Below are 13823 nucleotides of genomic sequence, written 5' to 3'. Positions count from 1 at the left end.
GTGTGTGTGTGTGTGCGCGTGTGTGTGTTAGTGTATTATACTGTACATCAGGATGACAACCTTCATGATCTGTAGGGTGGACTGATCTAGCTCAACTTTAATTACTTCATTTAACTTACACTGTGCATGTGACCACAGGCGACACACCTCGGACCGTGTGATTACAGATGCTCACGAATGCTCTTCCACACGTCAGCAGTCTGCCAAAAATCATATTTGCGGTCAATGGGGCAGGAATTCAAGTGCTGATGGTCCCTAGGAAGGAGTGAAGGACAAGCTCCATGTGCACTTGCACTGGCACACTCACACACGGTCATGAGTTCCATCTGGGCATTTCTCCTGTCCAGTGCTGTGCCTCTGTGTTCCACGGCACTGGTGTGTTTCTGCCTGCCTGCATCACCAGGCTTTTGTGAAAAGTCATAGTGAGAGGGATAACCGAATAGTGTGGCCATTCATTTTGAATGGCTCTGCGGTAGCGGTGCGATTCGCGTAGGGGGCACTCTGGGTGAATGGTACATTCCGATCACTGGTACCTGATGCGCACATGTCCCAGCTCCTTTTATGAAGGGTTAGGGTTGCTGCTCCGGTCAGTAGTCGTCCCTCGTTTTGGTTCGGAAGTTGAAATGAAGTGAGCTGTGTTAAGCTGGTTGTTCTGCAGAGCAGGCCTCGGGTTGTCCCTCCCCAACAGAAAGAGAGACATAAGGCTGCAGACAAAATAGCACGTCGGAAAGGATGCCGGTCCCTCGTTAGTGTGCCTCAGGGGCTTCCCTGAATTCATTTTGAATTGATCTTCTGTTGTTTGAACAAACAATTAACCCGTTGTTGTTCATAAGGAAAAATGTCTTTTGAAAGTAAAAAAAAAATTGATCCACAGGATCAATCACAAAGGATGTTTGTATTCGTTAGGAGGGCTTACACTCTGTGTACTACTGTGGGACCACAATGGGTTTTCTGCTGCTTTTATTCTGTTCGGAATAAAAGTGTTAGTACACAGATGCAAATCCACACAGCAATATGCAAAGTGGTTGTGGAGTTTCACTATCAAATCATTCCTCTGTGTGAGTGACAGAGGGATTTAAATCTTTTTGTCTGTGCTGCTGTGTGATTTTTGGGAGCAAAGCTTAAGCAGGTTAAATGAAAACAGGCATAATCTATTTAAGAAATTAGTGTCTCATTTTCAGTTTCCCAAGAATCTTATGTGGTATACAGTATATGTAGGGCATGTCCATTATTCAGCAATGTGCACAGTTCACAGAATCCAGGGGAATTGTACTTCAAAGGATCACGACCAATTAGTACATCATTAGTCAGTGAGTTTTCCTATCATTTGATAATGGCATTGTCCCAGACACGCAGGAAGGGCATGTACAGTGGGTCTGTGTTTCAGCTGGGGGTACCAGTGTGTGGGACTGAGCAGGGGTGGGGAGGGGGGGGGGGGTCCTGTGGAAGTCAGGAGCCAGCCATCCCAGGCTGGGATCGTGAAGCTCCTCTGTGATGGCTGACCTTCTCAACACTGCAGTCAGCTCTTATTTCTGCCTGTAACATTTATATATTTGACTGTGTTCTGTAACACTGAACTGTCCATGCATAGTAATATTTCATCAGATTTTTTTCATACTTTTTGAGTAAAGAATTGCCCCAAAGGAAAGAGAAGACACCTTAATGGTAGTATTTGCTATGATGTTGGGAATTTACAGCAGAGCTATTCAGCTATTCAGTTGGTTCATGTTTCTGCAAACTGACTCAGTCACAGACCTGGCAGCCCGAGGTTCAGAAAAACCCACTCAGGAGCCACAACGATTTGCGGAAGTGTGAACAGATGTGCAGTGATGAGGACAGATGTGCACTGATGTGTGGACAGACATGGACAGAGCTGCTCCAAGCTGTGTGCCACGTGGACAGCAGTGGGAAGTCGGTGATGCCAGCAGCTGCCTTTCTTTTGATGGAGTGCAGCCGCCCCCTGCAGGGTAAAGGCCATTTGTAAACATCCTTACATAAACACTCTTTATGCACTTCCATTGAGGATAGTGGCTCTTTATTAGACCTCTTTCTGTGACCCTTCAACAAGGATGGAAGCGTGAAGCGGCAGGTTTCCTAAACTGTTACCTCTGGTCCATAGATTCACTGCCTTTAAATGCTGGTTCCGGATTTGAATGACCTGGTCTCAGGCCGTGGCTCAGTTAAAATGTGTGCAGTTCCATCTGTGTTCCCAGGGTGCTTTTGTATGTTATCTAGCAGCTGTAGCCCCCGTTTCATTCCCCCTTATCGGATGTGGCTGCTGTGTGATTTGTAAGGTCGTGCAGACGCATAACCCTACATGTTTCGTCTTATTACAAACCCTCCCTCCTGTCACATAGCATGTTCCTAACAATGACGCATGTTTGACGCATTTGCTCCCCTCGATGCGATAAAGGAGTACGGAAGGGAAGCAAACGAGGACGCGGATCGATGGAGTATCGTGCCGCTTCTAATCCTGCCTCCAGAATCATTTAGTTTGGGGAGTCAGTGAACTGCTGGCTGCGCTCTGTGGGATATCAGCACAGGCCCGCTGACTGCGCTCTGTGGGATATCAGCACAGGCTCGTTGCGTGGAAGTATAGCTAAAATGGCGTCTGAGGAGTCTGTGCTTCCCATCCATCCTGAGCTGTGAGACGCTCCAGGAACGGCCTGCCGCCTGGCCTGTGAAAGTGCTGTCTCTTTTATATTTTCCCTTCTTCCAACCCTTTTTTGTTGTTGAGTATCTGATGCACCACCGTTTCCTTCTGGGTCCACTGGGGATGGTCTGGCCCCCTTACTGCACTGGCTCTGTGGTGTTAACGATGAGCTGCACTCTCCGTACAGCTGCTTTTGTCTTCCCTTGCGGGTCCTAAGCACTTCTTATTAATAAGCTGTCAGGGTATCAGCATAGAAATGATCCGGTCTCTACCAGATGCCTTCCGTTGCAGTTATGTCATCTGCAGGTCTGACTCACCGCTCCATATTAATGAGGTGACCTTCATGCTGTCATCCTGTCCCACCCCCGTCCGTTGCAGGGCCGATGCACGCGAGAGAATTGCAAGTACCTGCACCCTCCGGCACACCTGAAGACGCAGCTGGAAATAAACGGCCGCAACAACCTGATCCAGCAGAAGACGGCGGCAGCCATGCTGGCCCAGCAGATGCAGTTCGTGATCCCGGGCACTGCCATGCCGCCAGTAGTGAGTGCCACCCCCACACCATCCTGCCGCCGTCTAATCCAGGACCAGGTGCAGCCCAGGACCTGCTGGCCTGCGTATTACACCATACGTTATACAGCCATAATTTATACAGGGGGGGCAACCTTATCATTAGCCAATGATGTGTTTTGAATCATTGAGTGACAGGAGTTGGGACACCTCGACGGCCAATCAGCTTTTAGCTGGGGTCACTGCCCCTCTGGTTCTGTCCCTGCATATAACCCAGTTCAGGAATTACATGTGTCTCTGGGTCAGACTCATTATCTCCATGAGTTTTGATGAGGTGCTGGTCAATATTCTCTATATGGTATTGATGGCTAATTAACAGTGACTAAACACAATCAACCCCTAAGGTCTCTGTAATATTAGAAACTGATAGCATCCTAAAACAGCTTTCAGGGTGGGACTGGGCTTTCGGTCTGATTGCGGTTACATTTCTCAGTCCCATAAAACATCTCCGCTAACATGCGTTTCAAGTCTTTGTATTCCTGTGAAAACACAGCACACAGCATTTTCAGTGTGAGTATTACAGCTGAATCAAGGAGGTCACACTTGGGTTGTTTTTTTCCCCTCCCCAGCCGACGTTTCCTGTAAGCCCAGGTCTGGGAAGCAGCCCCGGGATCAGCTACACTCCGTACCTGACACCTGTGACCCACGGAATGGGCCTCGTCCCCACGGAGATGCTCCCCAGCACACCCGTCATCATGCCAGGAAGCCCACCAGTCTCGGTGCAGAGCTCATCCTCCTCACAGAAGCTGCTGAGGACCGATAAACTAGAGGTATGTGGAGGAGCCGGCAGAGGGCACTGCAGACGCTTGAGACGGATGTGTGGAGTATCTCATGCACGACTTTCTGCATTTTTCCCGCGTCCTCTTGTGTCTCAGGTGTGCCGTGAGTTCCAGCGGGGGAACTGTGCACGGGGTGAGACGGACTGCCGCTTCGCCCACCCCAGTGAGAGCCCCATGATCGACACGAGCGACAACACAGTCACCGTCTGCATGGACTTCATCAAGAGCCGCTGCTCCCGCGAGAAGTGCAAGTACTTCCACCCTCCGCCACACCTGCAGGCCAAGATCAAGGCCGCGCAGCACCAGGCCAGTCAGAGCGCCGTGGCGGCACAGACGGCCACCGCAGCCATGGTGAGCTCCAGCCCCTTCTGCCCCATATACTCGTCCACTCACATAAGGAACCTGAGCGGGCCAGTGTAGAGCTGGGCTCGCCCCCACTTTCAGCTCTCCAATGGTGTGTTAGAACCAGTGTTTCTCTAGAGTCATTTGTCATACTGTGAGTCAAAACTATTCAGAATCCACTGCATGGTTACCAACATAGTAGCTATTTACAGGCATTAGTCAAAAGTGTGCTATTTTCTGCTGTTTTGTACATGAAATGTGGAGCACTGTTTAACTGCTGGGGTGGCACAGTGGCACAGTAATTAGCACTGTTGCCTCACACTGCTGGGGCCAGGGTTCCAGTCTCTGCCATGGCTCCATGTGTGTGCAGTTTTCTTGTTCTCCCCAAGTTGTTATGGGGTACTCCATTTTCCTCTCACAGTCTAAAAACGTGCTGAGGTTACTTAGAGTCTAAAAACGTGCTGAGGTTACTTAGAGTTACCAAATTGCCTTTTGGTGTGCATGTGTGAGTGTGCCCTGCGATGGGACGGCTTGATTCAGTGAGTTTGCTGCTGCTGTTAGGACACAGGTTCTCCAGTCGCTGTTGGATAATCTCCCAGCTGCTTCGTGTGTTTGTTCCATTCCACAAGCAGCATGCCTGATCCGACTCATAATTCCTTAATGAGCGCATAGGCTGGCTGTGACTTCCTGATTCATAGATAGCCTTTTCCAGCAAGACTAGTGATAATGTCCAGTACAACAAACATGTGGAGTTTCTGGGGGGACACTGCTGATGCAGTCAAGGTCCCATGACCACACTGACACGTAGCAGATGGTTTGGGGGATGAGCAGCCATCCAGACATAGACAAATAATCAGTTTTTTAGGAAGTTTTTTTTGTAAGGACTGTATCTTTTACTTTTGTTTTATTCTAAAAATCAATGCAAATAATATTCAAGGGACGGTTTTAGTTAGACAGCCAATTGTGACTGGGACACCATAACCAGTGCTGTCCCCTGTCCCCATCGGCTGACAGCTGGACAGCTGAGAGCCCCTTCAAATTGCATGTGCGACATTTTCCAGATCAGCCACCAATGGAAAATATCCATCTGGAGGTGTTTAAGTAAACCCCTGGAGTACAGTTTACTAGCAATAACATAATTTTATATCAAGGAATAGAAAAGATTGAAATCTAGTCACTTTTATGTAATTATGTTTGGTGTTCTTTTGGAGAAACAGTGTAGGTATGATATATGTCTCTGATGTTCGCCCACGTTTACCTTCAGGAAGACGTCATCTCAGTATGCGGGGGAGGAGACGGCCAGGCATTTTCTGTCATTTTCTGCCTCAATCCTGTCACTTCTGCACAATCCTAGAACATCCTAGAAAGCCATTTAGTTACTTGGAGGACAGTTAATCTTCCATTATTCAGCTCTATTATTTACAACAAAAAAATGAGGATAGTAATTATAGCCAAGCAGTCAAGTCTGTAGTGACAGGACTATTGAGATGCTGGTTTGGATCTTAGTCTCTAAGCTCAGCTGCCGCGTTCTGTTCCTTATCGCCCTGAAGCCGCTGTCATGTTTCTGTTAGCGTCTGTTGTTTTCTGCTGCATTGCTTGGCTCACCTACAGCTTCCTCTCTCCTCAGGAAGTAATGCTTATCTGCTCATTAGCATATTGTGACCGAAAGCCAATCAGAATCTGAGCCCATGTACTGTGTATTTTCCCTGTCAAGCTTCTGATTCCCAGCACTTCTTGCATGGCTTGGCTTCACGTATTGCAAGTCAGATTTTGTTTCTTGCAGTTTATCCAGCCAGATCACATGCCCTCCTCCCCCTTCACCCCCGATTCACCTCACTTCATTTGCATTGTCTGTGTGGCATCATTGTTTTTGTTGCTTTTGCATGTCATTATGGCTTCACGTGAAGGTGGGGGGGGGGGGGCATGACATTGTATGCCTGCACCTCCCATTTAAAATTCACGCCCGAGATTATGCTTATGATTTGGATCGGTTTCATTGGGAACAGGCCGGAATGGTCGCCGTGGCATCACAACAGGTGCGACGGACTCCTTGGAGACAGGAATGCTGTGGAAGGCTCTTATGTAGATAAATTGCAGCCTTTGTTCTGCAAGTCTAAAGGACAAACCTTACACCAAATAAGCAGTACTAATCAGAGGCGACCAAACAGAGCTCCACATTCTGTGCTCAGCGCCGTTAGTGGGGTCCTTCAGCATTTTCCTCCCTTCACTGTCCCCTTACCCACCAGCAGAACTGTGATATTGGCAGGATGAAGGTGTGATTTCGAGCCGGAGGAGATGGGAAACTCCTGAAAATCTAATTATGCTCCGGAGTGATACAGTCTCTTCTCCTGATGGAAAGAACTGCGCACGGAACATTTTTTCCTGAAAGATACCTGTCTAGGTCTTACTGGGAGGTTGAAGATTACTTTCATTTAGCATGTGGCTGAAACATTCATATGACAGAAGAAAGTGTGAAGTATGGTATAAAGAATATTCTATATAGAACAGAGAGTCTGTCTCAGATAATGGTCTTACTCGGTAATATGGCTTCCGTTCCTGGCGGCCCCATGCAAGCGGCTGTCTGTAGCATGGCAACCAGCAAATTAACGGCTCAGCCCCTGAAATCCGACCTCTTTTTCAAGTAAAAGGTTCTAGAAGCAAAACCTATTGTCTTATGTTTGTGGTATTCATTGTATCCTTCAGTAATAATGTCATTTTTCTCAGCTCTGTAATTTTGGTCCCTTTATGCACAACAAAGGCACCTTAAAGTTGCCATTCGCTATTTTATCCAAACCAGTTTCACATGCTTTTTTGTGACATTGTGTAGCGTAATGTAGATCTCTGCAGATGCGCATGCATTCATACAGTGCAGCTTATAGTAATAGTGTGTATACTGTTCTGTAGTATTAAGCTTATAAAAAACAGTGTAAAGTTATACATAACTAATAACTGCGATGCAAGCAATATGTTTAATTTTGATATAACATTAATATTAAAATATGTAATTTCCTACGCATTTAACAAAGGTGTAGTAGTTGCTTTTTGCTTCTGTACTAATTCAAAACTTAGGAGTTTGTTTCCTTGGAACAGTACCTTTTGTTTGTGCATGCCTATGGTTTTGTATGTGGTATACTGCATTCAGATTATTTTGTTTTTTTTCCCCTCCCTCCTTCTCACCTACCCACAATGCAATGCTGTCCCCATGATGCACCTCTGCTTGCTGTTACCTGTATGTTAATACGCTTGAATCCCATTGGCCCACTGCCATCATGTGCTCGCTGCCTGCTATTTAAAGACTCAGTCGACTGCCAAAGCAATGAAGCGACCCCTCGAGGCAACTGTAGATCTGGTACTTTGACCTTTCACCTTTTGCTTTGCATGTAGCTTTTTATGTACCGTAGCATCTCACAGAATTTAATTTGGCTTCTTCTTTTATAATCAATTAGACTCATCTAGTGTTTCTATGTGGATTCATTTACCATGATATATGAATAACTAATCTATTAAAACTTTGCTGTTTCTGTAAAAGTAGACATAAAGGCACTGTGGTGTTTTTAACTGAAATGCTGACTGCTGAATGCTTTATTGATAATGGATGTTCAGCATATCTGCCGGGTTGTCCTCCATGTGTCATTGTGACATGCTGCTCTTCCACAGGCCTTCCCGCACGGAGTGCTGCAGCCGCTGCCCAAGCGCGCAGCCCTGGAGAAGACCAATGGCGCCGCCACGCTCTTCAGCCCCGGAGTTCTGCATTACCAGCAGGCCCTGGCCAGCGCACAGCTACAGCCACCCGCCGCCTTCTTCCCCACAGGTAGAGCCACCGCCTTTCCATGTTGCCACAGCAACCTGAGCCGTCCCCACAAACACACCCATGAGGGAGGCTCCTGAGACTGCAGCCGCTTCATTAACCAGTCAGAGTGGGCCCCCACACCCCAGTATCAGTCCCTCCCCATGCCGTGTTGCCACCCCCGGTCCTCTGCCCGGACGCGCCTTGTCTCACCTGAGCAGTACAGCCTGCATCCACAGGTCTGCTGCGGCCATGTCCTACTCAGGCCCACTAAGCTCGTGTGTATAAATAGCAGCAGCGCCAGGTGCTATCAGGGCGAGCAGCTTTGTGTTTGTGTACTGTGAGCTTAAGTCGTGTGTGTGCGTGTGTGTGTCTGCGTGTACATGTGTGTGTCTGCGTGTGTGTGTCTGCGTGTACATGTGTGTGTCTGCGTGTGTGTGTCTGTGTGTACATGTGCGTGTGTACGTGTATGTGTTCACTTGTGTGGGGACGTACATATACAGTATATGTGCATGTCTGTACTTGTACATGTGTGTGCGTGCATGTGTGTGACAGAATGCTTCTCAAACTCTACACATCTAGTCACATATCTAGCCACACGTAAGAATATGCAATGGCAACAGCTGCCAGCCAGGTAATGTGTTAAATCAGTCACCAATCATGTATAAGTGCAAAATCTCCATTATTAATCTGCCATATGAAGGCAAAACACAGTGATTGCGCTGAACCTGAAACTGAGAAAGAGGTTTTCATAGCTTTTTGACTGTCCACTCATGTATGTGTGTAGTAGGTAGGAGAAATATCTTGTGACCCAATTTCATGACAATGTCATAAATCGATTTTTGATAAAATATGCAGATGCAGTGCTTTGCCTTTGTACAACAGTGTGTGTTTATGTGTGTGAGTGTGCATATTATATATTTATATATTAGGGCTATGAATCAATTAAAAAATTAACTACTTGCTTGGTTAATCTCGATTAATTGTACCTAATATTGAAACTTACAATAATAAATATTTATACAGTGGTACCTCAGAACTCGAATTTAATCCGCTCAGAACAACGGATCGAATCCTAAAAAGTTTGAGTTGTGATCGAATTTTCCCCACAAGAAATAATGGAAAACCAATTAATTGGTTCCCGGTCCCCAAAAATTACACCTAAATATGTTTTTTTTAGTATTTAAACACAAAGTTAACCAGATAAAACAAGAGCATATACTGTACTAAACACATCTAAGCACATTTATCAAAACTGTAATTTGTAAAGTAAGAAAATAAATGTATCCAAACAATGTGTCCTGCCCCGATCGTCCGCTCCTTCTGTGTGCCACGCCCCCCTTGTTAACCCCGTGTGGAATCCCCGTGTGATCAGCTGTTTCTGGTTGTTGTCATTAGTCCTCTGTATTTCGTCCGCGTTTCAGTTTGTTTCCCTAGTCTGGTCATTGTATTGTCCGTCTGCGTTTTGCCTGCCTTACCTGTAATTAAACCCCGTATTCCCCGATACCCTGACGTCTGCACCTTTGTCTCCGTTCTGTCCCCACTCGGCACAACAATATTATTATAATTAAACATATTAATGGTTTATTATTTATATTAAAATTATTAATAAGAAATCTTTATTTTTAAAATGTATTTTATTATATAATAATAATTACTGTTACTGCCTATCATTGTCTAAATGTATTTTTACTGTCTAAATATATGTATTCAGCTAGTGTAAACATGCACGATGCTATCACAGCGAATGCGAGGCTGAGACTGAAGCTTTACCCTTTGTTTCCGCTGAGAGATGTGCCGCGTGACTCATTTCCCCGCACGTACAAGTTGTCTTAGGTCGGCGTGCACGGTTTGACTTCTGAGATTCAGATCGAGCTCTAGGTAATTTTTTTCCGAACTGGTTGGTTCGACTTTTAAGAAATTTGAGTTATAATGAGTTCGAGAACTGAGGTACCACTGTACATTGAATCTTCAAATTACTGTTATATTAATTTCCTATAGTTTTTAAAATTAATTTGAAGTCAGACTCAAATTATTCATTGTCTAAAATGTCAATTTTGGCTCTGGGGTAGTTAATCAGTTTTGTTATGTTATCATTTATTTCTGTAATACACAGAAGTATTTTGTCAAATCCAGGGCAAGGGTTACTGAGATTAGAAAAATGAAAAAACAAATAAAAATATACCTTATTATACAATTTGATTGTTTATTGTGGGTTACATGCAATAAAGAAAGATTGTATGTAATTTTGTGTTTCTCTTTTTCAGCTCCCTATTTGGGGAAAAACAAATTATATCATTTTAATATACCTAAAAGGTTAAATTAATGCCAATTGCTCTATGCAAAAAAAAACCCACTGTAATTCACCATAACCTTTTTTCCAAAAAATTCTCAAGTTTGTGAAAATGACCCATATTTTAGTACTTGTTTAATAGTTTAAATTAAACTTAATCTGTACAGATTATTCAATTCTAACAAAAATACTACTTGCAAGCAAGTACAAGTGGAATTTCAATGCTTTTAAAAAGGCTTGATGAACAGATGGCCCTACTAAAAGAGATGGCATTGTATTATAAGGGGTGGTAGATTTTACATTCCTTGGCAATTAATGGCGTATGTCACATGTACATATAACTGCATTTACTCAACAGCTGAATTGAAACACTGTTTAATCCCGACAGGGATCAGTTTCATATCTTAAACCTATTTGGCAAATGACTCTATAAACAGAAGCCTAACAAGCACTGAGAAGTACATTTTATAACATGAAAGATGTTAAGATTTTAAGGTATTAGTCCTTCAATATAATGACACAAATAATGTAAATTACTTTTATCTTATGTGTGTCTCCTTCTGGCAGTTTTTGAAGCGAAATAAAACAGGTGACATCAGCTTCCCGGTGAGACGAGAATGTTTAGATTTTAGCTTGGAATTCTGGGATCCTGTGCACCGTTACAGAAGGAATATTATAGGTGTCTGTGCTCATACTATTCTCCCTTTTAGGTAATGCATTATGGCATCTATTAACACAATTAAAGATATATCGCCTTATTACTTTAAAATTAACGCAATACATTTTCCAGTCCTAGTATATATATATATATATATATATATATATATATATATATATATATATATATATATATATATATATATATAATGTGTGTGTGTGTGTGCGTGTGTGTGTGTATGTGTAAAATTGTAAGTGATTGTTGGCATAACCCAGCACACATTAAAGAACCCCTCCCAGCTCTCACGTCGAGGATTGCCCTGTAACTAGGCCCCATAGCCAAGTCTCCCCAGAAATCCAGCCCTCCTAACCTGGAGGGGTCCACACAGTGTGTGTGCTGCTTTGCCTGTTGACGTCAGATGTTTATGACAAAGCCGTTCCCCTAAGCTCTCCCCTCACTACCTCCACCTAACCTGCTAAACCCGTTTGCACTTTGCCTCTAACCTGGTGGCTTACAGACAGCACCCCCAGCCCCTAACTCTGCCAGCAGCACATTACCTCTCCTTGATATTGGCGGACGTCTGTCATTTGTAGTCTTGTTACTTCTCTATTTGAATGTACCTGGCTGTCTGTATAGAAGTGTGGGTTTTACTTTTGAGTCCCAAATTCATGCCCCTGTCACAGCGTATACAGCAGACAGAAGTAACAGCTACAAATGGGTGCCCCTCCCGTGACAGTCACATTGTGAATCTGATAATCTCTCTAACTTGTTTTTCCCTTTATTTTCCATCATCTTTGCTAACCTCTGCTCACTTTCCTCTGCATGTCTACACAGGGTCACTCTTGTGCATGACTCCTGCTACCAGCATTGGTAGGTTCTGTATTCTTCTCTGATACCACCTGAAACGGGAAAACGTGACATATCTCTCACAGTTGAGCTAAAATAAAATTTTAAAAATGAAAAGATCCCCTCCATTTGATGTACTGGGATGCCAAGTGAGCTGGCCCCTGACAGGGGGGAACCTGGCATTTTAGCTCACCTGTAAAAGAGCGTTTACTCCTAAAACACTGAACTTCCTTTGGTTTCTCCCTTTCCCCTCATGTTTCTTTCTAAACTGAAACAGTATCGCTGTTACCCATTACCGTCCTGCTTCCTATCATGTAGTAAAATGTTTCCCTCCAGTCAAACTTTACCTCTTGATCTTCCTCAGTCAGAAAAAAATGTCAGATTATGTTTTAACATTGATCTCAAATATATCATGTGTCTGCCGTTAGTTTGTTACATGAGGGCTGAGCAATCAGTATCAGCATTTGGACATGTGCATCTTCGGTATGTCTATCCTCATCTGATCAGTGCTTGTGACACACAGCCGATCTGTGAAGCCGTTATCCTTGAGTCGGATTTGTTTTCATTTTTGGGATAAACGCTTTCTGGGTATCACTGATTTTCCTTTTTGTCTTTTTTCAGTCTTATCCAATTTCCTGCACTTTGATTGTAATGGGCTTCTTCCTCTGTTTTGTTATTTTCTCCACCATGCTTTCTTTGCTTTGCATCGTGATCGCTCGCCATCTGCTGGTCTAACCTGACGATGGCTTGCCGCTGTGTAATAATCACCTTGCCAAAAAAAAAAAAACTCACCTGTTGCCATGGTTACCATAATGCCCCACCTACCTGTTCATTGCTTCCATGGTTCCCTTCCTGAAAAAGTACCCATGATGTACAGTGCTACGCCTGCTACTGTCTCTGCAGCAACAACTCCTGCCACAAGTGTCCCCTACGCAGCAACAGCACCAGCCAATCAGGTTTGCTCCTTTTAAAGCTTTCTTTCATGAATCCCTGAGCTCTAAATAAGTACTCATCACCATAAGAATTGAGTGTTCCACTGCATTGTTATATGCTTAGAGCTATAGGCAAAATAAAAGATATAAGAAATCCAAAAGGCTTCCTTGCCTTGTCCCTAAAAAGAAAGCACTTATTTAGAGTTCTCACATTTGCAAATAGTAGTTGTGTTGTGTTGTTTCCTGGTTTATTTTGCATGTTTTTACTTTTATTTTAATGTCAAGTGTCCCTCTTCATCTGCCTTAGGAAAATGTATGGTCATCAAAAAGAACTCATGCATGCACAAACACATTGGCACACCGAGGTTCACTTTTTCAAGCACTGCCATGGAGATACTGTATAGCAGCTCTCTCTGCAGGCCAGTGGCTGGGCAGCTCCAGGTGATGCGGAGATACCGCACAGCAGCGTGCCAGTCCTAAATCTCATAGACACCTAGACAAGAGAGTAATGGCCAGTTTCCTGCTGCCCTAGCAGGGGCCAGAGGGCTGTGTATCCACCAGGGGAGCAACAAGCTGATTAACCGCAGCACCATCTTCATTTCAAACCGCTGCCCATGTGCCACCTGCCTGGCAGTTAGCCTGCACATTGGCCCTCAATACACCAGAGACTGTCTTTTCTTATTTTTTGACGTATGAAAAAAATGTACATATCAAGTTATCATTTGTCCGGCATTAATTGTAAGCTTTCTCCCCTATACTTATTGTGAGGAATTATCAGTTACAGGAGAGTATGTTTCAGATAACCCTCCTTAATTACAGACTCACATACACTAGATATCCAGCTTTTGCCTTTGGCATCAAAGCGACACTGAGAATTTGTTAGTGCCTTCGGCATGCTGTGGCAGATTGACATGGCTGCCTTGTGTGTGGCCCGTCTTAACATGCTCAAAGGAGTCTGGATCA

At 44.3% G+C, this 13823-nt stretch overlaps 1 protein-coding gene across 11 annotated transcripts in view; it reads left to right on the top strand.

Moving 5' to 3' along the window:
- The window catches only part of LOC111859668 (muscleblind-like protein 2a), a 47131-nt gene that overhangs the window by 26719 nt on the left and 6589 nt on the right, over positions 1 to 13823 (top strand). For 3 of the 11 annotated variants that reach the window (XM_023842562.2, XM_023842560.2, XM_023842563.2), the window contains exons 3-9: positions 3032 to 3196; positions 3793 to 3993; positions 4099 to 4353; positions 7640 to 7693; positions 8002 to 8155; positions 11917 to 11952; positions 12790 to 12884. In XM_023842562.2, the coding sequence (XP_023698330.1) occupies positions 3032 to 3196; positions 3793 to 3993; positions 4099 to 4353; positions 7640 to 7693; positions 8002 to 8155; positions 11917 to 11952; positions 12790 to 12884 (960 nt within the window). Of the gene's footprint in view, positions 1 to 3031; positions 3197 to 3792; positions 3994 to 4098; positions 4354 to 7639; positions 7703 to 8001; positions 8156 to 11916; positions 11953 to 12789; positions 12885 to 13823 lie in introns of those variants that run through there. The other 8 variants (XM_023842567.2, XM_023842569.2, XM_023842565.2 and 5 more) reach the window with 8 other exon arrangements.

The sequence above is a fragment of the Paramormyrops kingsleyae genome, chromosome 1 (genome assembly GCF_048594095.1).
Source record: "Paramormyrops kingsleyae isolate MSU_618 chromosome 1, PKINGS_0.4, whole genome shotgun sequence".
NCBI classification, from domain to species: domain Eukaryota; kingdom Metazoa; phylum Chordata; class Actinopteri; order Osteoglossiformes; family Mormyridae; genus Paramormyrops; species Paramormyrops kingsleyae.
This window is presented reverse-complemented; position numbering and strand designations above follow the sequence as displayed.